We start from the raw sequence: 26,269 nt of genomic DNA on the forward strand, positions 1-26,269 counted from the left end.
CTCGAGCCAGCCTTAATATCCAGATAAAAATCCCTGACGTGGCCGGGATTCAAACATGGGGTGGGTTAAGAGGCAGGCACACTACCCCTACACCATGCGGTTGGCGAATGTCACTACAGCACCTTTTCTTTCCTCAGTCATTTTAATTTAAAAATTAAATTAAAGTTACTTTTCAAATTCTGGTTAGATACTAGAAGTTTCTTATAAAAACGGTTTAATAACACTTGAGTGTAAAACATGTCCAAAAAATGATAAAGAGGAACTTAATTCATTTTGAGAAAATGCGTCATTTCAAATACAGTAGAACCTCAATTATACGTTCCTGAAAACTATGTTTTCCCGGATTATTTGTTCAAATTGCACTGTCCCGTTAGCATCCCAATTAAATCACTTAAAAATCCTGCATTATCCGTTCCTCGAAGAAATGATTTCCCAGATCAACTTTTCAGTTCCATCAATGCTAAATCCTGGATCAAGCATTTTTCAAGAAACTGTATCTCACAAAAGGATGGCTACGGCATACTTATGGATCTTGGCTTTAACATCCCATCATTGCAGTAATTAGAGCAAGTACTTTACTGGAATAGCGATCAGCGATGAACTTGCATAAAGGACCATCTTGGCATTGCATTCCGGTGGTATTGATTAGAGAATCCTCGGAAATCATAAAGCAGAGAGTAGCAACAACAATTGGAAGGAGACAGAGCACATTTTGACAGCTCTACTTGAAGACGTAACGAGTTTCATCAAATGTTCATACTTGTAAATCGTCTACATCGGAGGTGCTCACGCTGGGCATTTCATCCCGCAGGTGCCCAGCACTGTAAACGGGCAGGCTGGCGGACAATGAGCTTGTGCTGTTCAGCCAGTGGTGTTGTGGCACGTCACAGGCCATGAAGGTTGGGCAATTCACGAGTTTGAAATGAAGGCAGAAAATAACGAAAGAAAGAGGGCAGAAATCCATATCATTTTCAATTTACATTGTAAGAAACAAGTTATTCATCTTCATTGCAGTTTATGTATTTTACTGGATACAATAAAGAGGCCTACAACCTCAACTATTTTTGTAATGTATGTAATGAATTACAATATGTAAAATTAAATTTTAAGAGGTGCTTTAGAAGCATTTCTGATATAATACAGAGTTAAGGTGGATAAGCTGTGGCTTGTGGTTGCTTGGGTTTAAATTATCTGATAAATTCGCCAACAATCCAGTCATGCTTACCAGGAATAACATCTGTTAGGTTATTGTACATCTATTTGATATATATATATTTACATTTATTGTTGTACAGTACTTTAATCTTGGATAGTAAATCTCTATGTCCCCACTTGTGATGAAACTCCCTCGCCATTATCATTGGACGTCTGATAAGTTTTAAATACTATTTTCAAATTTGGTGAACAGGAAAATTCAAACAACACTACAACACTGTGCAAAATCAAGCAGTAAACTTGTTGAATTATGTAAATATATTACTTTTTGCTGAATGAATAACAGGAATTTTACCTTTTAAGATATGGAAATACTGTCATTCCCATCCAAGGAATTGTAAATTGTAACACAATAATTATAACGTGTTAGTTTTCTTTGAATGTATAATTATAAGAATATAAAACTGACTGTTTATATCGAGTGCAGTATAAATAAATCAAGCCGGAATATCATGAAATGGTTGGTTTTCTTGCGATTATAGCAAATTTTTTGTCAGCATTTCGCTGCGTAGTGGAGGAGAGCTTCCTAATGACAATCGAACGTTACTGTTCCCTTCCTGCAAAATGTGTTCACTCTCTCGCTTCACCATGACGTATGCTTACTGGTAGATATCGATACTGCGAGATATCGAGGGACAGCGATTAGAGCTCTGTCTAGCCAAATCAAATACAGTAGAGACAATACGCGACACTGCGAGATATCGAGGAACAGCAATTAGAGCTCTATCTAGCGGAGTGACCTGAGAGTTACTGATTCTGTCATAAGAGCACGTGTATTTGTTTGTGAAGTTTTTGGCATTATTTATGCATTTGCATTAAGGTGACATAAGTAACTAATAGCGTGTGTCATTCCTTTATATCTCCTCTTCGTATGAGTGGAAAGATATGTGCTGTGTTTGGCTGCAATGACTATGAAATGCAGAAGGATTCGCGGTTTTTTCATCCGTTTCCCTCGTGACAAGAAAATGTAAGTAAATATTGTGTTTGCATAGATATTCTTCCAGTTACAAAGAGATTGATATAGTACTTCCAACATTTCTGACCTGCGTGATCCATATTTTAACTGGTTTAAAATTGAATCTTATTTTATTGTATAGTGCAGCAGTTAACCTTTAATACCGATGTGTTGTTGTAAGTGTGATCTGTGGGTTTTGATTTAATTCAAGAAAATGCATATGCATATGTGTGTGGCTGGTTGTGTTCCAAGTTACCCCATTTGGAATACCGTAATGCGTTGTCAAGTATTGAAGGAAATATGGGTGATTTAAGAAATGTATATATTTTGTTGAAACAATATGACCATGCAAATTTGCTTTGAAACATGTCCTCTAGCTGCTAGTTGCACGCAAACTTTCTCTCGCAAAAATTGTAAATCGCAGGTAATAGAGTGCTTGAAGTGATAAAGACGTTATTAGATTCGTGCTGAAGTTAAGCGTGTGCAGTTAACTAATGTAAACAGTCAGTGTTTTACAGTAAGTTTTCATAATGGCTCGTCAAGCAGGCCGTAGCCGAACAGTTACAGCCCCTAATGTCACAGCTCCAGGAACTAAGAGCAGAGTACAAGGAAACTGTCAAACTATAACAAGACCAGCTTCAGGCAAAGGACAGAGAACTTGTGAAAATCAGAAGTGAATTTAAAAGCAAGCAAGATGAACTGGAGCAATATCAGCGGCGGCAGTATATCCATATTTCGCCATTCTGGAAAAGGAAGGGGATGATTCAGATGTCATAGCAATTAGCATCGCAAGAGATCTTGGTGTCGACCTTGACCTTTGGGACATTGACAGGAGCCATCGCATTGGAAGACGACTGGGCGCGAAGCCACGACCTCTAATAGTGAAATTTGTTTGCTACCGGAAGTGGAGTGAAATCTTCCACAAAAATAAAGAGAACTCAAGGGAACGGCGGTAACAATAAGAGAAGATCTGACTGCAACTAGGGTCGCAGTCCTTAAGGAGGCAATTTCCAGGTTTGGAGTACGCCAGATATGGAGCATTGATGGAGTAATTAACATAAAAATTGGATCAAATAAGTATAAAGTGTGCACTATGGAACAGTTAAATGAACTAAAGTGATATGCGGGAGAAAGGGTCACAACATTTTTGTAACTTTCTACTGTAGTTTAGAGTTATCCTTGTAGTATATAATCATTTTTTACCTTAACTCTCTATTAGAACGTAATTAGTAATATAGTTTACTTCTGCTTGCCGTAGTGATAGACTGGTATTAGTAGCAGTTAGACTGGGTATAGTGCCTTATTTTTATCGTATTTATTTCCACGTACATTATTGCTATTTTGCCATTATCGTACTGATCACTGTAAATTGTTAGTTAAATTCCCATTATTGTCATAATCATCTCCAATATACGGTAACTGAAACATCGTAAGTTACATAAAAATATAAATTGAAAGTGGAAAAACTGGAGTCAACTGCACTTAGGCCCTCTGATAACGACCTTGAGACAAACGAACAGGCTCCCCTCTTCCTTACAAACATTTCTCGCAAACTTTCACTTACACCATGCTCCCTCAATGTCTTGAGAACCAGCTGTACAGGCAACACACACCTATTGTCATCTGAGCTCTCTTGCCATTCCCAGTCGACAAGGGACATTATTAACCGTAAGCTTTCTCCGTACAGAAATGCTTTAAAGGTATGCCATATAAACACTCAAAGCCTCCTTGCTGAAATGCGAATGGACAAAATTAAAGTTCTATTTATGCCTCCCAGTTTCCACGCAATATTAATTTCCGAATCTTGGTTAAAACCACACCACGCAATAGAAAGACTGCAGCTGGCGGGTTATACATTGCTTAGATCTGACAGATTAAATAAGCCCTCCGGGGATACCGCTGCATTTGTTATGACCAGTCTACGTCCTAAAATAATCTGTAGGTCTCCAGGTCCGTACAAGCGAAAACCTGAGTTCATGTTCCTGGAAATAACTGTGAGTGAAGTAAAATGTCTTCTGGGTGTAGTATATAAGCCACCAAACGTTGGTTTTTTATGTGACCTAGAAACTCAAATACAAGATTCAGTCACTGATTACTCAAATATAATTATTATGGGCGATTTCAGCATAAACCTTCTTGAACCTAACTCTCCTCAGACTATCCAACTTTTAACTTCTTTTAAAGCTAGCAACTTAACGTTTCTCCCTCTCAGTGCCACACATCACATAGACACATCACACACCTTAATTGATCTCATTGCCACAAACCAACCTGAATTAGTTCTTCACCACGGTCAAATTAGTGTCCCAGGTATATCGCGACATGATGCTATATTTATGGCCTATTCTATTAAAAGTCCCAAGTTCAAACCGAAAATAATTTCATATCGAGATCTACGACGAATTGATAAGAATAAACTTTTACAAGACGCAGTTGCAGTGCCAATGGCATGACATATTTAAACTTAAAAACATAAATGACAAAGTGGCATGTTTCAATCAACATATGACTGAGCTGTACGATAGACATGCCCCTGAAAAAACGCCTCGAGTCTCGCGGAAGCCAGCTCCCTGCCTCTCAGATGAGATTAGAGCACTAATGGCCGATCGCGATGCTGCTTACAGACGAGTCAGAAAACATTGCACTCCTGACAATCTACTTAACTATAAGAGATTGAGAAATGCGACGACCCAACAGATTAGAAACACGAAATTACGACACGCTCATAGCTTAATTCAACCAAATGTTTCAACAGCTGTGTTGTGGAAATCTATAAAGAGCTTTGGCATTACCAAAGGATGAGACGATGACGAAATAAATTTACCCTTGGAAAAACTGAACAATCATTTTTCATCTAACTACACATTAAATGTAGCCCTGAAACAGGAAGCTCTTGACTGGAATTATGTAAAGTCGCAAACAGATAGAGAAAACTTCTACTTCCATCCAGAAACCCACTCACAAGTCAGGTTTGCTATAAATCGGATAACATCAGCGGCGAAAGGAAATGACAATATAGGAATAAGAGAGGATAAAAATTATTCTGGACGTGATATTACCTGCACTAGTCAACATAATTAACTCTTCCCTTGTAGACAGCACATTTCCCGAAGCATGGAAAGCGGGCATTATACGTACTCTAAAAGAAGTAGCTTCCCCTTCTGAACCATCTTACTATAGAGCCATCTGCATACTTTCTGCTTTGTCCAAACCGCTAGAGTTCATCGCTCATAGACAAATAACAGACTACATGACGACTTACAACTTACTTGACCCACTACAATCTGGTTTTCGTCAAGCACACAGTACTACAACGGCACTACTGAAAGTCACAGAAGACATTCGAGAAGCAATGGACAACAAAGAAGTGACAGTTTTAATACTACTAGACTTGAGCAAAGCTTTTGATTCTGTTGACATTGACATTTTGCTCTTGAAATTGTATTCCCTCCATTTCTCGGACAGTGCCCTCCTTTGGGTGCATTCCTACCTGCATGGCTGTCGGCAGTGTGTTACAGATAGGTTAAACAAATCAACTTGGCAGTCCGTGCAGTGTGGTGTGCTCCAAGGGTTGGTGTTAAGACCCCTTCTTTTTTCTATTTACATTAATGATGTCTCCCAAAACCTATCGCACTGCAAATACCATATTTACGCTGATGATGTACAAATGTACCTCCATACATCTCCAGATTGAATATTTTCGGCCATAGACATAATCAATCAGGATCTGACATTGTTTTCTTCTTGGTCCTTGAGATGTGGTCTTACGTTAAACCCAGCAAAAACACAAGCCATCATCCTTGGATACGCGAAACTACTCGCAAAGGTCAATCGACCAGAGATTCCACCTATAAGGTTATGTAATACTAACATTCCATTCACGTCACCAGTAAAAGTCCTAGGCGTTACTTTCGATGATGACATGTCATGGAAAACGCATATTACGAACATCACTCAGAAAACATTCTCTGCATTGCACATGCTGCGCAGGTATAAATACTTATTTCCTGAAAAACTAAAAAAATGTTGGTAGAAGCTCTGGTTTCCCCTCATTTCGACTATTGTGACGTGATTTATAGAGATGCTGGGTGCAAGTTATTGAGCAGATTACAACGTGGTCAAAATGCATGTGTGAGATACGTCTGTAACCTACGCTACTATGACCATGTAACTCCTTCATATAACTACCTATCTTGGCCCCGACTAGAAATCCGTCACACTGTTCATACCCTATGCCTTCTTCATAAAATCCTTCATTCTTCACAGCCATTTTACCTTACATCATATTTGAAATACCTATCTTCTTATCACAGTCTTAACACCAGATCTACTAATAATTCCATCCTTGCTTTACCTACCCATAGATCTGCCATCTACGATCATTCAACGGTAATTGCCTGCCAGGAGTGGAACCTCCTTTCCGAAAGTGTCAGAGGGTTAAGCGCTATTCGCACTTTCAAGGAAGCTCTGTGGAGACCTTTATGCATCAGTAAAGTTCATCTTTAAACTTGATGCTGCTACTTACAGCCATTCTATTGTCATGAATGTTCTGGTAGAAGATTAGTCTAAAATTCTTACCAGATCTGTTTTTCAAATTTTATTAAATTATATGTACTACCTCTTTTTACATGTAGGATATTAGTTTTAAGAATTTATCCCCTTATTATACCTAATTTATTTCATCTTCATTTAACCATCACTCATCATTCTCATATTACTATTCATTTAATTAGTATTAAATCTATTATTGTAAAGTGATACAATGTAATATATGTATATTTCAGTGCCTGGTTAGATGGAAGAGAAGGCCTGAAGGCCTTAATCTTGCCAGGTAAAATATAACATTACTAAACTAAACTAAACTAATATAATAGCAAGTATTGCTTATAGGGAAATTTTGAATGTTCTTGAGGGTAAATTTTTAGATTTTCTTTCTGTTAGTAGGCTTCAAGTTAAAAGGAAGATTGTCCAGTTCTTAAATATAAATTCATTGAATCATGTGTGTAAGGAATGTGCCGATATTTTTATTGACAAGTGTCTTAATGTGATGATACAATGCTTTTAAATGAGAAAAAAGACAAATCTAGCCGTGAAAGTTTAGGCAGGTATGCTAAAGCTAAAAGAGTAATGCATAAATGAAAGACCAAGCCCTTTCACAACAGTCCATTTCACATCTTGGTTATAAGTCTAATTTCAGTCTTTAAATAATAACCTGTTAAATAAATTTTCATTCATTTATCCAGAATTGCTTTAGCAACTTTGAAGTTAATATCTTAGTAACACTTTCTTTCTAGATGTAATTTATTTATCCATTTCCGTATATGCATTTCCATTGATATTTGAATTTAGCGCTCATTTTCAGGTCACGCCACTAGGAGCACCTCTTGCGAATCGTCTCCCATTTTAACAAGGCTAAATCCGGAAGTGTCACGTATTGTCTCTACTGTATTTGCTGTTTTGATTCCTGCCTGAAAGCCCAGTGACCAGTGGCGGCTCGTGAAAAAAATCGACCTACGTGCTACAAAAAACGCTAAATACGCCTTTTTCAATCTGCATATTGCTATGATGAACAACTCATAAGTTAGGTACTTCAAACTTGTTAATAATAATAATAATAATAATAATAATAATAATAATAATAATAATAATTTTAACAGCTTTTCTCACAATTTATAACACAGAACAAACAAAAACAACATTAATTTGGAAGCAGATGAATACTTCGACAGTTGTCTACGAGATAAATATTTCTTTCGATAAAGATTGTTTTTACTCACCTAATGACAAAATACGAAGTCCATACGGCGATCTTTCTTGCTGTATAACTTGTCGATCACCTTTTGGTTAAAGTTCTTTATTTCCAAGATAAGCTTTTTCTTGATTGATAGCATCGCTAATGTTCTTGACACATAGTATTTCGAAGGAACGTTTTAAGCATCTTTCCGGTTCTGAAGTAATCATTGGAATCGTAATCAAAATCCTGAGCAATTCTGTTATCTGGGCAAAGGCATCTTGCAGTTTGTTCTTCAGGATCAGTTGACGCAAAGGAACTGCACCATCAGTTTCTCTGAAATCAGTTCTTTCATACAGAACGCTGAGCTTAGTCTGTGTATGTCACACACAGTGTTAACTTCTTTTACAGCGACTGTTTTGAATATTTGCTAAAATTCATCGAATCTCATAAATTTGCAACCTCTAAATAAGAAACAGACTCAAATCTACAATCTAACTCTTCAGTGATTCGATCACAAACATCCTTAGCATCAGCTGTCCAGTAGGACTCCGTTCTGCGTTTTTGCTTTGTAGCATTTTTGAAGAAACTTCATTTGCTATTTTATCAACAGAATCCCTGACTGAAGCAACAGTCTTCTTAAAAATGCCAACAGCATTTCCTATTTTGATTGCATCTGTCGATCTTGCTTGTAGCTGGAAGTACAAAATATCCACATGAGGCATTATTCTGTGAAAGAAGGACAGCCAAAATAAGAACTCTTCGTCCTCCAAATTGTGTCTGAGTCCATATGCTTCTTGAACTATCCTTACAGATTTCGACTTTTCCAGGTCCAGAAAGCATTGCAACAAGGCATCTTTGTTTTCATGCACGACATTGATGGTTCTAGACTTGAAGTTCCACCTTGTTAATGAACTTCCTGGAATTCTTCATGCTACCACTTTCTCCGAAGCTGCCAGACGTTGAGGAGATCTGGAAAAGAATGCAGGAAATGCGGATAGGCTGCAGAAAAATACACACACAGCTTGATTTTGAGAGGCCACATGTTCTAATACAAGGTTGAACTGCTGGGCGTAGCAGTGAATGTAATTGGCTAGGGGATAATGAGCTTTTATTTTCCTTTGGACTCCACCTCTTTCACCACTCATCAGAGATGCTCCATTGTAAGTTTGGGCGATAATTTTATCTGGATTAACCCGAAAAATGCTTTACACTCAGATATTGCATCTGCAGTTTGTCCATCTGGATTAAAGAATCCCCAAAATCTTTCAAGTGGTTGTCCATTTAATACGTATCTGAACACAATTGCTAACTGTAGCTCTTCAGAAACGTCAATAGTTTCATCTGCCATTATAGCAGTTATGTATTTCCTCCAGTATCTTTTCACGGCAGACTTCCAGCATACAATCTAGCAATTCATTCTGGATGGTTTTTGATGTGCCCTTAAATACCTTATTGGATTCCATGTGTTCCTTAATGGCACTGTCTAGACTCCTCATGAAATCAACTAATCCCAAGAACACTCCTGGATTTTCAGATACGGAAGACTCATCATGACCACGTAAAGCTAGTTCGAATGCCCCACAAAATTTTATACAATCAATGATTTTAGATAAAATATACCTATTCTTCTTTATTTCTGCATTATGTCTCCCTAAATTGTCATGATATGCCCTACTAAGTTGTGTTGCAATATTCACATTTCCTAGAGCACTTCGGTCCACTACATTATTGATATGTTTTCTGTTCGACGAATGCTTCTTCATATACTCATTTAAATGCCCCAGATCCTTCACACCTTTCGTACTCCAGATATCATTATTTCCAAATAAGACTCAAGGAAAACAAAACAAAGCATTTCTTATATCACAGCCACATATCCAACTGTTATTGTCGTTATTACAGTTGAAATGCCTGATATAACTGGAATTTTGCCCTCTTGAAGCCTTCTGAGTTAAATTTAAGACTGGAGTGGGACAACCTATAATTTTTATGTTTACTTTTTCTACTGTTCTCCTAGAAAATAGTTCATTCATCAAACTGTCTATTCATACTATATACTCACTTCCCAAATAGATCGTGAAAATATAGATCCTCACTAAGAACACTAGTTTAATTTCACTTGATATACACTGTAGTGGATAAATAATTGGATAAATCTCCGTATAAACTTTAGCACTAAGACAATGATAGAAAAACACACACCAACAATATAACCGCGAAATCAAACACCGCACAAAGCAACTGAAAGTGCTGCCAACTGAATCATTGAGACCTCTTTTATTACCAGCGTAAATTACATTCTAATGCGGGATAACATTTAGGGTCAGTCCAAGATTCTTTGATTCACGTACGAATTCCTTATTTTTGACACAAAAGGAAGATGGATATTTTAATAAGCATCAGTTGGTTACCGGTACCATAGCGTATCGAAGAGGAAGTGCGACATCTTCTCCATTCGCCCGTAAGAGAGCTCAAGAGGTTGGTGGGACACCCGCTTGGTGGCAGCACAGGCAATTGCGATGTCAACAGAGACCCTTGGCCATTAGCCCGCGTTATATTTGCCTTCAGATGTAGTAATTTTTATTGCTCATTATTGTCGCTGTCAGAGATGTTTCGACAGTTTGCATTATTAATGTATTCACGATTGAGTTGTGTGAGAAGTGTTATGTTTTAAATACCTCGGTCTTTGTCGCTATTGTGCTATAAGGTAACGTATATCAGTGCGGGAGGAAACTATCACATCATGCCCTCGTGCTTTGTACCCGGCTGCAGATCTGGATATGACCGATCGTCTTCAGGTAGGCATTTCTTTAGGCCCCCTAAAGAGAGTGGAGTTTTACTGAAATGGGAGAAGGCTATCCATAGAAAAGATCGAAAATTAACTCATAACTGTTTCGTTTGTGACATTCATTTTTGCGATGACTTTCTAGTGAAAGTAGACTCGTTTACGGTGAATGGTGAAAGAGTAGAGATACCAAGACATCGCTGGAAATTAAAACCAGAAGCATTTCCTCACATATTTCCTAATCTACCCAAGTATATTTCTAAGGCAGTTAAGAAACGCAACTCCCCCACGAATAGGCAATCCACACGAAGAGATTTCTCTAATAAAAGCCCTGAACAGATCGTAAATATCAGTGATAGTGATCAACCTGTATGCTCAGTAGTTGAAGATAGCTCTAATGTCGCAGATGCTAGGAAAACAATTGCGCTATTAAAGAGGAGATTGAAGAATCAGAAACGTAATTTCATTAGAACGCAAAATCAACTCAATGTTGCTAAAGCTAAGATACATTTGCTTGAAAAAGACATTTCTGATATAAAATCAAAGAGAAATTTCACTGAGTCAAAACAATTCGGTTCTCTCAGCAAAAAACAGAAAATTATAGTCGATACAATGTTAAAGAAATGTCAAGCGAAAAGTAAGAAAGGAATGAGATATAGTGATGAATTTCTTCTTGATGCACTTCTTTTAAAAATAAAGCCTCCCAAGGGTTATTGGCACAGTTTAAATCATGACTTGCTGCCTTTGCCTTCTGAATCCCACTTGAGAAATTTGGTGAAGGGCCTAAAATGTTCGTACGGCATAAATGAGCATTCTACCGCTGCTATAGCATATTTTTTTAATGGAAAGGAGGAGCATGAACACTTAGGGATGTTGATATTTGATGAGGTGAAGTTACGAGAAGAAATTTGCTTTAACTCGGAATCGTTGCAAGTGAATGGTTTTGTTGATTTGGGGAAATTTACTGAAGATAAAAGCAAGGATCAGTTGGCAAATCATGCTTTAGTTTTTATGTTTGTTCCTTTTCTATATTATTGGATACAACCCATAGTGATATATGCTAGCCGGAACGCCACCCCTGGTGATATAATTGCAAACATTCTCATTCAAGTCATCATACAATTAGAGCAAGTAGGTGTCCGAATCATTGGTTTCACATCGGATGGTAGCCAGTCGAATAAAAAGTTGTGGAAATGCTTAGGAATATCTGGTAACATAAAGAATCTGAAGTGTTATATTTCAAATCCAGCTGACTCCAACAGAAAATGATGGGCATTTTCAGACGCGCCACATATATTTAAATGTGTAAGAAATCATTTTCATGACAAAGGACAGGTTAATTATAATGGCAATATTGTTGAGTATTCATTCTACAGAAAATTTTACGAATGTGACTCGTCTCCTGAATTTTCCAGTTTGAAATTTTGCTACAAACTGACCTCTGCCCACTTGGATCCTAATTCGTTTCAGCAAATGAATGTAAGACTGGCATTTCAACTATTCAGTAGATCAGTCGCTAATGGTATAGCATTCTATCGGGGTATTAAAACACAGGGTTTAGAAGACAGTAAACAAACAGAAATTTTCACAAGCGATTTAAACTGTCTGATTGACGCATTAAATTAGTCTATTCCCACTCAAGCACTGTATAAAGGATCACGGGCACATGAAACATTAATTAAATGGCAGAATGTTCTCAGGGATACTCAAAATTCATTTGCTTCACAAAGGACACTGGAGTACAGAGTTACTGTGGAAAGTACCTTAGAAGTGTCTGTATATTTGTGGGAACACAATTATAGCTATGTTTTGACAGGAAAATTTAATCAAGATCCCCTAGAACGTCATTTCGGTATCCTACGATCACTAAGTTGTGGTGATCATCCGTCCACTATTGACTTTCTACATTTACACACGTTGCAGTCTATTTACGTACCGTCTAAACTTGCCTTATCGTATGGCGGAAACTGTGAGTACAGAGCTGAATCCCCATTGACGTCTCTTGTTAATCAAATGCGTATTCTTGCAAGAGAAATTGAAAGTAAAAATCGTGCAGTGAAAACACAAGCTGTAGATGACATCAGGGAAAAAATTGTGAACATCGAAAATGACATTCAAATATCAGACTGGGAAGACAGTTTACCTGAGTTAAGTGGGCGGAATTGTAACAAAGAGTACTTAGTGTATCATTTAGCCGGATACATAGTGAGGAATATTTTAAAAGTGATTCAGTGTGATTTATGTCGTCTTTTCCTTTTCGACAAACCGACTGATAGTGTGCCTGCTTCCCTAACACTAATTAAAGATTACGGCTCAGTGCAAAGCGCCACATATCTCACTTGTGCGTCGGAAAGTGTTTATAATGTGTTGTTGCGAGTGGAAAATGTTGTTGCGGAAAAGCTATCGTGTATGGATAGTTTATGGGGTGATACTTTCTTCGAGTGCTTGGATAAATTAGATGTTATTAAAGTGAAGTCATCGCAGTTGGGGTGCTGTGAAGATCATGTGCTGTGTTTGCTACCAAAACTTGTATTTCATTACTTGAAATGTCTATTCTTCTTCCGCACGAAGGAGATAAGAAGGTAGCTGGTTACTTCGAAGGCAGCGAAATCATCCAGGAAATATTCCAAAGTGTCCAGCAGATGAAATCATTTTCAAACGTAAGTTGCATGCTTGAGTTTCTTAGTAGATTTTGAAGTAGTAGTCCCGATAATGCCTCTGTTATCCTCTCTCTCAGACATCACTGTGGATGGCAGTGCCATCTGTGCGGCGGTCCACAGTAACTCGTGAAGACGTTGCACTTCCTCTTCGATACGCTATGCCGGTACCTTAATAACGTTATGTTTGTGGTAGATTGCCCCCAGTTACGCTTTACCTTTGAGCCCAGACGATGCTACTCTCTAGTGGCAGAATCGCTTATCACATTCAATATCAGGGTAGCAAGTGGCATCGAGCACTTCTACCCCCTTGCAGGAGAAAAAGTAACTATAGACGGGATCAGCAAAAGTTAATCCCGGTTGATGGTATACTCCACCGGCTACGGGGAGTGTTGCAAGCTTGGCTGCGCCTGCATATTGCTCCTTCAGGGTACACGACAGAGCTCATTTCACATGAGCACGAGCCAGGTTCCCTGGGAGAATGACACTAGGTGTTCGACAGATCTCGTCCTGATTTTCACAAAATACAAATTCACACCGTACTCAAGACAAAGAAAAGGTACCAGGATAATTGTACTGAATATAATTAATTCCTTACAGTTCTAAGCTACGTGCTGGAGCCCGGTAGCACGTATTGACCGTCCGCCACTGCCAGTGACTATACAGTGCCCTGAGGGAATTGCCGAAAACCTGTTCACCGATACACTTGAAAAAAGTAACAAAGTAAACATGTAACCCTTGACAATAATGTAGATGTTTTGCAAGTACAAACATTTGATGAAACTTGTTCAGTCTTCAAAGTAGAGCTGTCAAGATGTGCTCTGTCTCCTTCCAATTGTTGTGGACACACTCTGCTTTATGATTTATGAGGATTCTCTAAACAGTACCACCCGAATGCAATGCTAAGATGGTCCCTTGTGCAAGTTCACCGCCGATCACTTTTCCAGTACAGTACAGTACTTCTTCAAATTGCCGCAATGACGGGACGTTAACACCAAGATCCGTAAGTATGCCATAACCATCCTTTCGTGAGATACAGTTTTGTGGGGAAAAAAAATGCTTGATCGAGGATTTAGCGTTGATGGGACTTAAATTTATGGACGGTTGATCCGGGAAATCGTTTCTTCGAGAAACAGATAATGCGGGATTTTTACAACGTGGTTTAATTAGGATGCTCACGGGACCACGTAATTTGGACAAATAATAGGGAAAACATAGTTTCCGCGAATGTATAATCGAGGTTCTACTGTATTAATAATAGACTCTCGTTTTATTAAAGAAAAGATTTTATTCTATAGAAGATTTAGCAAGCCACAGATCATTTTAAGCTGAACTTATTGATCATTGATCTCCTGTATATTTAAAGATAAAAATTTCATTGTTCCGTATTGAAATTATTGATGTTAAAAATTAAATAACTGGAAAGGAGGTTCAACCTATTCAATACTCAAAAGAAAGAAACGTAGCAATCACATTTCTATTTAAATGGGACCGGTTTCGACCTTAGTCTAGGTCATCATCAGCTATAAAAAACATGTAAAATGTTTATGAATGTTGGAGGTCAGTTTCACACTCTGTTAGGCACAAAGACACGACACCACATTCTGTCCTGCACAAAGTCACAACACTAACAATCAACATGCGAAGATCAAAAAGGCTTGAATTCGCAGACGAACAGATCTGTAGTAGAAAGCCGCCAGCTCCCGGTGACCAGCGCGGCACACTCAAGGTCACGCGCTGCGGCCAAACACCAAAGTAAAGTGGAGAACGTTTCGAAGGTCCAGAACCTGTCACGGCTGCGGGAAGCCAAGTACTTATATAAAAATATACGACGCCAATTAGTACAACCGAATGAGCACCCGTACTCCAGTTAAGTTCTTGGTAAACAGTTGACTTGAAAAAACAATTGTAGAGAGAAGAAAAAAAATGTAGTAAAAAGCGCAATATCGGAAAACAAATGAAAACTTATATGCATAGTGCGCTATTTTTTAAAAAGAAAAATTTTTTAGGTTATTCACTATCACTCTTCCTCGTTTAATTTATTCTCCTCTTTCAAAAATTTTTGTCTTGCGCCAACTTCGACTACTTCAATCATAACCTAAAAATTTTTTCTTTTTAAAAAATAGCGCACTGTGCATATAAGTTTTCATTTGTTTTCCGATATTGCGCTTTTTACTACATTTTTTCCTTCTCTCTACAATTGTTTTTTCAAGTCAACTGTTTACCAAGAACTTAACTGGAGTACGGGTGCTCATTCGGTTGTACTAATTGGCGTCGTATATTTTTATATAAGTACTTGGCTTCCCGCAGCCGTGACAGGTTCTGGACCTTCGAAACGTTCTCCACTTTACTTTGGTGTTTGGCCGCAGCGCGTGACCTTGAGTGTGCCGCGCTGGTCACCGGGAGCTGGCGGCTTTCTACTACAGATCTGTTCGTCTGCGAATTCAAGCCTTTTTGATCTTCGCATGTTGATTGTTAGTGTTGTGACTTTGTGCAGGACAGAATGTGGTGTCGTGTCTTTGTGCCTAACAGAGTGTGAAACTGACCTCCAACATTCATAAACATTTTACATGTTTCTTATGGCTGATGATGACCTAGACTAAGGTCGAAACCGGTCCCATTTAAATAGAAATGTGATTGCTACGTTTCTTTCTTTTGAGTATTGAATAGGTTGAACCTCCTTTCCAGTTACTCCTGTATATATTGAAAAAAATCTGTGTAAATATGGTGATTTCCATTTGACTTCAATTGCCAACCCAATATCAACATTACGAGTGTTAAATTTTTGTTTTATATTATCTTCATTGATGTGAACATAAATAGGACATCCCATTTGAACTTTAAAACATGATCAACCAATTCATTCCAAATGTGACCATAATGTTCATAGACATCAATGTATATTATTGCAAAAAATTAGTTTTTAAGAATAGTTTTATTATAACATACTACATCCACTTCAGAGTTCTGACTTAGATTATAGAATCTATGGCTGATGATGCCTGCAATGACAGGTGAAACATGTACCATTATATGCTTAACCCTCAATATAATGATTGTATCATAGTCTTAAAGACTTCAAAGTATTGAATAGGTGGTTTTCAATAATTAATTGTAAATTTTTTTTAATATATTGAATTTCAATACAGTCAAAATGAAAATAGACACTTCTGACTTCATTTCTATCAATACTTGTGAAATATCAAGCAAAATCTCAGTTCTTCATTTCAGCGATGTTCATCGATGTAGTAGACTAAGGAGTGTCTGCTTTGCAGTCGTAGAAATCTAAAGAAAATGTCTTTAGGAAGATAGTAATGGACAAAGTTGTGGAACTCTTAATAGCCAGAACATCATCCGCAGATGTAAAACGTGTGTTTTCTACATTTGGTGTTGTTCATTCAAAGTTAAGAAACAAGCTTGGTGTAGACAAAGCTCCCAAGCTTGTGTTTTTTGTATAAACACAAGGTAAAAATGTTGTACAACCACTACCAGAGCTGTATCCGGATAGGAAATGGTTTTTCTGACTGGTTCACTGCAAATAAAGAAGTGCAACAGGGCAGCACTTTGTCAGTTCTCCTGTTCATTATGGTGATGGTTGAAGTAATAAAGAGAGTGAAAAATGAATCTAATGAGAACTTCAATGCATTCATCTTTGCAGACAATGTGGTGATTTGGAGCGGAACAGGAGAAGTAGTTCAACAGAAATTAAACATTTCGAATCAGCAGTTTAAGCACAGTTTGGCCTAAAAATCAGCCACACAAAAACAGTAGTGATGCCAGTCAGTAGGCAAGCCCTACAGGTTAACATCCAACCGGATGGCAAAGAACTAGAAAACGTTAACCATTTTCAATACCTTGGTAGTATTGTAACTGCTGATGCAAGATTCTCTGCGGAAATCACTAATAGAATCCGAAAAGGAGCACAATCACCAAGTTAAGTCTCTTTTATGGGATAACCAAATACCTTTAAGTACGAAGAGAACTCTTTATCAGGTATATTTCGTGCCAATAACTATATATGCACTTGAAACCTGTACGAACAACAGTAGAGATAATAGCAGAATTCAAGCGGCAGAAATTAAGTTCCTGAGGTCAGTGCTACAAAAAACAAGAAGAGATAAGATCCGGAATGAAGAGATCTTTCTTAATACACAAGTAAAGCAGTCACTAAGCAAAAATGTAAGAACACCAAGACTCACATGGTATGGTCATGTAAAAAGAATGTATCAAATAAGAACAGCAAGAAGTTGGCTATAAAAGGAACTGGAAGGCAAAAGACCTAAAGTCAGACCAAGGAAACAGTGGAGCAGTCAAGTAAAGCAGGACCTGGAGGGAAGAGGAGTGGAATGGCACCAAGTTGAGAAGGAAGAAGGGACAAAGATGGAGAACGCTCTTGTACAGTACCTGAGCGACTGAAGACAGTTAAAGGATGATGATGATGATTATGATGATTTAAATAAGGAAGCTATAAATGTGAATGATGCCTTTGCTGGCGAGATGTAGTGTTTACAGTGCACTTTGTCTTCTGGTATGGGCTAGAATAAATTTGTTACTTTCATTGTCCTGTCTCAGTCTCATCCTTGGCTTTGACAATATGAAAGTGACTGAGGTATGAGCAATGCTAGTAATGTCATTCCTTCGGCAGCCAGTTCCTGTTATGAATGGTGTGGAAATATCACTCATAGGGTCAGTTGGTGCATGCATTTCGGTGGGCTTGGCAGACTCATATGTAATAGCAACTTCTGGCTTAGTGAGGAAAGCAACAGGAAACTACCTCACTCCTCATTTCCCTAGTATGCCTTTTCAGTGACGCCTAGGCTGTTTATGACAGCTGTTGGCGGAGCTGTGGAGGATCAAACCAGCTTTCAGGCTGAATACCCAACAACACAAATGTGAATGAAGATGAATAACTAGTGTAGAAACGGGCTTGGTGTAAAGAATACTTTCTAGATTGTTTTTTATTTCAAAGAATATGTCATGAGACAGAAAAACTGGTTTAAAAATATATTTTAATATACCACACCCCAATTCAAAATATTGTTAAAATGCAGAATTTAGAATGATCCTTCATTAATGTTAGGTACTTAAGTGAGGCATACATGAATCTGAAAATAATATCAAATGATTAGTAAGAATGTAAAATTGAAAATTATGTGATTTAAATGAAATAAATTCCATTTAAATCAAAAAATACTAATTTTGATATTTTAATAAAAGATATGATTTTTACACAGTGTAAGTAACTTGCAGATTTTATTTTACATGAAAGTTATTGTCAGAGAATATTGGCATTCATTAAATAGTGAGTAGTTGTTGTTTATTATTGTTGTTGTTGTTGTTGTTGTTGTTACATGATTTCTGTGGAACGCAGAGTTGCAAGAAGGTGTGGGCTTGAATGTGCAGGCAGAGAAAAGATGAGGGCATAATTTAAAACACTAAAATTTGAAATTTTATTTCTTTCCTTTCTTTTTTTCTGAATTTAGACTTTGATGAACAACAAGATATAACAGTTGAATAGACAAATAGTGAGCTCGTCAGCTCTGATCACAACATTGACTTACAGTCAAAATTTTAGTTACAAAATGAGCTTGTAGCTCAAACTTACACTATTTTCAAAGAGCACCTTTGCTCTACTCAATTTACACTCTAGGAGACTGAGCTCCAAAACTTACTAGAATCTAGCCTTTCTAAGGCACAATTTTCTTATCCAAACATTAGATAAATGTAGAAAACAGATTGCACTGTCTTTTCTGCTCGACAGTCTGATCCACAATAGACTATGAGTAAGTAGAAATTAAAGAGGCAATAAGTGCCCGTTCTAAATGGCCTTAGTGGTCAAAAGAAAAGGTTTTGGCCATAGACAAAATGCTAGGAGGCAAAACACTTGCACTCCTTTTGAAATACACTTTGAAACACTTATGATCCTATATAGCCAGGCTGAGTGGCTCAGACGGTTGAGGCGCTGGCCTTCTGACTCCAACTTGGCAGGTTCGATCCTGGCTCAGTCCAGTGGTATTTGAAGGTGCTCAAATACGTCAGCCTCGTGTCGGTAGATTTGGAAGATAGTCTCAGTTCAATACGGACAAAAATGAAATTCTTAGATTTAAATCGGTAGATTTACTGGCACGTAAAAGGAACTCCTGCGGTACTATATTCCGGCACCTCGGCATCTCTGAAAACCGTAAAAGTCGTTAGTGGGACGTAAAGCAGATAACATTTTTTTAAAAATTAGATCCCATATAGGCTTATGGTCCAAAGTTACAGAGGCTGAGCCTATACTACAGAGTGTTACTAGATGGTGACAAATATTAAGTTTCCAAAAATAGAGTTCAGATGTAAAGTTTTAGAAAATAATAGTCACCCCATACTAAATTAAATGAGAATTAAAAGAGGGAGAACGCTCTTTATTCCCTAAGTTACATCTTTCCCAGCTGGGATTTGAATAAAGTCCTTAGACTTGCTTGAAAATTTACATTTAAAAGATGATATCAAACTTTAGAAAGTTACATTAAGAAAGATTTTTGAAACCTTCCCCTCAAATCAGCTGCCTGGAGCTAACACATATTTAAAAGATGTCTGCCATTACCTTAAGCTGGTGGGCCTTACGACAGCAGGCCTCCACTATGTATGCACTCTAGACTGAGCAATGAAGCTCCCAGCTTTTACAGCAGAGGGGAAAGTTCCAGAACTTTCTAGACTGATGGCCTGTACACACCCCCAATTTTGATTGGCTAACGAAATAAATGCCAAAATTTCTGATTGGCTAATAATTTCAGGAAAAAGGAGGCTATTTAGTGCTGATAACTTCAGCACATAAAAAAAAATTTACATACACTTCCGGTTAACAAACATCGAAAATGCAACATTCCTTTGAAAATAAATTGTCGGTCCTCCCACCTGGGGGAGCACATAAGTCAACAGTAAAGGCATCTGAAGATTAAAGTTCAAAACTTCTTCCAATGCACAGTTCAGGGTTTACATCACAGATGGCCTTCTTAAAGGCACTCAGTTCGAATGCGCGGAGGTGTACCTGTGGTACAATTATTATTATTTTTTTTTTTTTTTCTAGTTGCTGTACGTCGCACCGACACAGACAGGTCTTATGGCGACGATGGGACAAGGAAGGGCTAGGAGTAGGAAGGAAGCAGCCGTGGCCTTAATTAAGGTACAGCCCCAGCATTTGCCTGGTGTGAAAATGGGAAACCACGGAAAACCATTTTCAGGGCTGCCGATAGTGGGGTTCGAACCTACTATCTCCCGAATACTGGATACTGGCCGCACTTAAACGACTGCAGCTATCGAGCTCGGTATTATTATTATTATTATTATTATTATTATTATTATTGTTGTTGTTGTTGTTGTTATTTATTATTATTCATCGTTAGGGTCACTAAGGACCGTGAGATCTCAACTGTTTGTCTTCTTGCGGGCCCACCAGGTTTTCAACCTTTTGGAGTGTGCTTTCTTCCATGCTTCAGTCGAGCTGAGACTTCTTCTTGGTGAATCTGTCTAAATTTGTGTTTGAGTGGTGCTCGGAGTTGAGTGTCTATTTCCGAAGTTCCGTACTTCAAAAGATCTTTATCGATCTCCATCAACCAAGGAGGAATCGTTTTGAGACTTCTGAAGTAGGATAACAAACGTTTACAGATTCTTTCAGCTGGCAATCTGAAGAGGTGAGCGTAAAATGTTATCCTTCTTTTCCGGATTACGCTTGATATATTTTCAGTGTGGGTGTTGCCCTGAAGTCTGTAAACACCATCTTTGAGACTGGGACCAAGAATTTTTCGGATAATCCTCCTTTCCTTAATTGCCAGTTTTTCAAGCAGGCTATGCATTTGAAATGTTTGATAATACCAATATAGTTGGTCCATTATTGGACATTATAAATTTTCCAGCTAACTCATTCCTGGTTGCCAGCATTTTGCCCCAGTGTGCTAAGTGGGGCTCATCAGTTGGTAAATAACATACCTACCAAGACGCATAGCTAGTGTATACCGTAGAGGCATTTACCCTATGGGAATCAACATCTTTATCATGTTTGATAATGTTGAATTTTTGCATTTTGAGAGCTGGACTTTTTGTTATATATGTTTTGAGTGAGTCGGAAGGCTGTTGTAAAATTGTTGACACATATTGAGACTGAAAGGAGAATAATAAAACTTTGTTTTACACCTATTCAATACTTAACTAGCATAAAAAATTACGATTTCATCCTTATTTTATTGCCAAATTATTAAAAACGTGGTACATGTTTTGCTCATTTTCTGAGCATCTTCAGCCATATTGTCTTCACAAGGTTAATTAGGAACATTGATCTTGAATTTCTATACATGATTTGTCATTAGCAGACTTAAATAATACAATTTTTAAGAAAGCTGATTAAATATAATTATCTTATATATTACGTTGTTTGGATATAGGATATAACAGTTGTTAACATTGAAATTAAAGTGATTTCAATATTCTTGTATGTGACGTCAACTAGTTTGTCTAAGTGTAACAATTTTTCACATTCTATTAAAACTATTAATTTTCTGAAATTGAACTTAAAATGTTTTATTTAAAATCTTGAATAATCATTGTCACGTCGTATAAGTTTGAGAAATGAACTATATTACACTCTCAAAACAAATTATGAGATCAGGCGCAATTATTATTGTGTTTGTCATCATAATATTTGAAACTCTAATGTGCTGTGGATTATTATAGGTGATGATGTTGCACACTTGAAATAAACATTTGTTGAAACTTGTTAAATTCAACATTTGCTGTTATCTTATTCAAGATTTAAATATCCTGTGTAAGTGAGCAGGGCCTAGGTCTGATGGGGATTCTTTAGCTTTATGTTGATAGTTGAATTGTGATTTCTCCCAAGTATCCAATGAGCTTATTGACATATCTGTAACAAGGGAAAATTTCATAAGGATATACTATATATGATGTAAAATAGAGGCCTCACTTTAAAGGATCAGCACTTACTCCTTCGACTCCTGCTTTCGTGTCTGTTAGAGTTCCCGGCTGTTTAATGACTGCCTGTCGTTCTACTGGCAATCCTTGTGTTGTATGTGTGGGTACGTAACCGCGGGGAGTGGGGAGGGGAAGTAGCAGTGGGCGGCGTCATAACGGATGGAGTGGTTTGTGGAGGGGAATATCCAGAAGTAGTATAGGAGGAGGTGTTTGTTCTCTTATATTGACTATTCACCAAGTTAGTTGAACGTATCCTATATCAATATTCTACCGTAGGTAGTCAGAAGATGTGGTGGAGCATGTATGATGTTAGAAAAAAAGTGGGTTTTGGTATAGGAGATTTTGAGGCCAATCTTAACTGCGCATTCATGCAGGTAATTGATTTGCTGAGTAGCTAGTTCAGGAGAGGAAGTAAGGAGAGTGAGGTCATCTGCAAAAACAAGGCAATCAATATTGATACCATTACGAGTTTGGCCTATTTGAACTCAATTAGGAATTCCTTTAGGTTGGAGAACATGTCTCCATTCCCAGATGACCCTCACGAGAGCACAGTTGAAAAGTAGTGCTTATAGTCCATCTCCTTGCCAATCTCCTGTTTGGATTTGAAAGGCTTTAGAAATCTCAGATTTGAATTTCACTTTGCAAGATGTACCAGTGAGTGTATTTTGATTGATCTGTCAGGTCATGTTGTCTAGGCCAAATTCTTGGAGAACTTGGAAAAGGGTTGTGCGGTCAATCGAGTCATATGCCTTCTGGAAACCTACAAAAGTGATGACAAATGGTCTGGCTCTTAGTTTCTGGTAGGCGATAGTCATTCTAAGATTCTGGATCCATTCTACACAGGATCTGGATTTTCGGAAGCTGGCTTGGTACCGGTATTCACCTACAAAGTATTTGTGAGTAAAGTTGTCCTACAGCTCTAGCGAGCAAGGCTTTGGAAAGGATTTTATAAGTAACAGGAGGAAGAGAGATGTAATTATTGACATCCAGTTTATCACCTTTTTATGAAGGAGATGAATAAGAGCTGTGACCCCTTTGGATGGTATCTGAGTCGTCTTCCAAATCTGTAGGATAGTTTGGAGGAGGGGTTGTAGCGTATTGTCATCCAGTAATTTCCAGTATTCTCTGATCACTGAGTCTTCACCCTGAGCTTTATTATTTTTGAGAAAATTGGTGATCTCTCGAAGTTCAGAAATGCCTGGTGGGGAAGAATCAGGGTTTGTTGGAACTGAATTCAGGTGGGGAATAAAAGTCGATTGTGGTAGATCACAGTTGAGAAGGGACTCAAAGGATTTTGCTAAGATCTGACAGTTTTGTCCATCATTGTGGGCGAACTGGTTAGTGGCTGAGTCACGGAAACATAGTTTTGGAGGATTATATTTGGCTAGATTCCGTTTGAATATGTGGTAGAAATTTCTTGAATTATTCTTCTGAAAACTAGATTCAGTGTTGGCCAGTTTATTCTTGTAGAAAGTTCTTTTGGTGTTCCTGATGATTTGGGCAGTATTCTTGCGGGTTTCGAGGAACTCCTGATATCTACGTTGTGATTTTCAAAATAGCCAGGCTTGCTGTCTCACTGAGGGCTACATCACATTGCGAATTCCAAAGGTGCATGGGTTTCTTCGTTTGAGGTGCGATTTTAAGAGCTGTATCAACAAGAGAACATTCCAGTTGTTCTAGGTTTGGTGATGAAACAGAGAAGATTTGTTCTGATAATTCGGTTTGAAGTACTTTAAGTTTCTCGGTGTCAGATCGAAGGATTTGTTAAGGCCGGTTTTTTGCGTGTGTTTCTTGGGATGAACTTGTCTTCACTTTGGAGAAGTAATGGTCAGAGTCAAGGTTAACGCCTCGAAGGACTTTGACATTCTGAATTTCTTTGGAGGACCCTGCAGAGATGGTGACGAGGTCAAGTTGGAATTCTCCGAGTAATGGGTTGGGAGATGTCCAGGTCTTCTGCTTCTATGGAAGGTGTTTTTAAAAGAGTGGATTTCAGTAGAAACTTGCTTTTTCCACAGAGTTCAATTAAATTAAATTATTAAATTCAATTATTATTATTATTATTATTATTATTATTATTATTATTATTATTATTATTATTATTATTATTCAGCTCCTTGACTGAATTATCATTGTAGTGGCCTTCAGTTCAGAGGGCCCCAGGTTCAATTCTTGGCCAAGTCAGGGATTTTAGCTTTCGTTAATTCCTCTAGCTTGGGGACTAGGTGTTTGTGCTTGTCTTAAAACATATCTTCATCTATAAATAACACAGTACACTACAAACTACCCCAGAAACACACAGTAATGAATACATCCGTCCACATACATTGCCATCATGAAAGGTATTTGGCAGTAAAACTGGACTAAATTCATGCAATGTGCTGACCCCAAGTGATTGGGAAAAGGTCAAGAAGATGATGAAGATGATTTATTATCATTATTATTATTATTATTATTATTATTATTATTATTATTATTATTATTATTATTATTATTATTAACTTCTGTATTGAAGCTCTTAACTTGTTTTTCTTCTCCAGATATTGATAATTTTCCAAAGGAACATGTTTGGAAAGGATCGACATATCTAGTGACAAAAACGTTTGAAAGTTTACGAGAAATGTTCACGTCTACCAAAGAAATTCAGGTAAGTACATGTCCATCAGTTTGCAGGCTGATTTTATACAATTCTTCATGTTTTCTTATTACATGGTTGAATTATTGTCTTATTCACTTCTGTATCAGTCATATCCATCGCAGATTCCCACTCGATGGCCGAATATAATCAAGAGTATAACTGGGTTGAATATCTTTGCTACAGCAGGTCTGGCCAAGGACCGCAGAAATGGAGACAACTATCCAGTAGCCTCCTCGGAGGTCACGATCCTCAGAATTGAGGGAATAATAAGAAAGAGAGGGAGAGATTTGCTTCTGTAGAATGCCACAACTACACAGTTCCTCTTCTTAGGAAAACTCTTCTGTGCTTTGGCTGGACTACATTTTTTGTCCTTTTCGATTCTGCTAATTATGATGTTTTTGTACCAAAGTTGCAACATTTATGTACTTCATTTAAGACTGCAAGAGTTGACTTCTCAATCACACATTTCCCACATCATACAACTTTGTTTGGCAAAATCACATATACAGTAAAACTCTCTTAAATTTTCAAGACACCATTCAGAAATTAACTCCGTAGAAGGGGCAATGCCTGAATACTTATACCCTGAAATACATTTGAAACACATACCCAACAGTTTTCCTTGTTTGTGAACAATACCAAAATAGGCCAATATATAAGGGCTGCTAAAAAAAAGTCACAATATTAAAATTTTACTATCATGGCATGTATTTTTAGAGATAAAGTAAAATAATCAGACATACTGTATTGTAAAAAATAATTGATAAGAGAAGTGCACATATTATATAAAACCCAGTACAAGAGATCAATAATGTTAGATAGTAACTGTATATGTAAAAGCAGTCCTGTGTTAGACATTAAATTAATTTCCAAACACAAAAGTCTCGATTCCTTCTTGGAAAAGAAATTATCCAGGGTTGGCTGAGGATTTCACTGCTTTCTTCTCATATAAACCTCTCCATTTCCACATTGTTTTCCATGTGTTCTGATGTACACTAGCTGCACCTTCCATAAACCTCCTCAGTCATTCGAGGTAGACACTTGCCTCACTGCAAGACAGTCTGGGAGAATATTCTTCTTCTTCTCCTCCTTCTTCTTCCTGAATTTCCTTGATGGTCTGCTCCTCAGAGATTACCATACCATCAATGGCAGTGAAGTCATTGAAATTGCTGGTTATCTCCATCCTCCCCTGTATGGTTTTCCAACACCAATTTCTGTAACAATGCTGCTGTTGGTACCACCACCGAAGCCTACTTCCTTTAAGCAGTTTGCATTTATTACAGGCTGCATTGAATCCCATGATTGGACAATGAAATGCATC

At 37.7% G+C, this 26,269-nt stretch overlaps 1 protein-coding gene across 1 annotated transcript in view; it reads left to right on the top strand.

Annotated features, from left to right (window-relative positions):
- The window catches only part of PolrMT (mitochondrial RNA polymerase), a 306,750-nt gene that overhangs the window by 222,477 nt on the left and 58,004 nt on the right, over positions 1–26,269 (top strand). The window contains exon 20 of the mRNA XM_067136262.2: positions 24,851–24,957. Coding sequence (XP_066992363.2) covers positions 24,851–24,957 — 107 coding nt within the window. The remainder of the gene's footprint in view (positions 1–24,850; positions 24,958–26,269) is intronic.

Source organism: Anabrus simplex, chromosome 1, assembly GCF_040414725.1.
Source record: "Anabrus simplex isolate iqAnaSimp1 chromosome 1, ASM4041472v1, whole genome shotgun sequence".
NCBI lineage: Eukaryota > Metazoa > Arthropoda > Insecta > Orthoptera > Tettigoniidae > Anabrus > Anabrus simplex.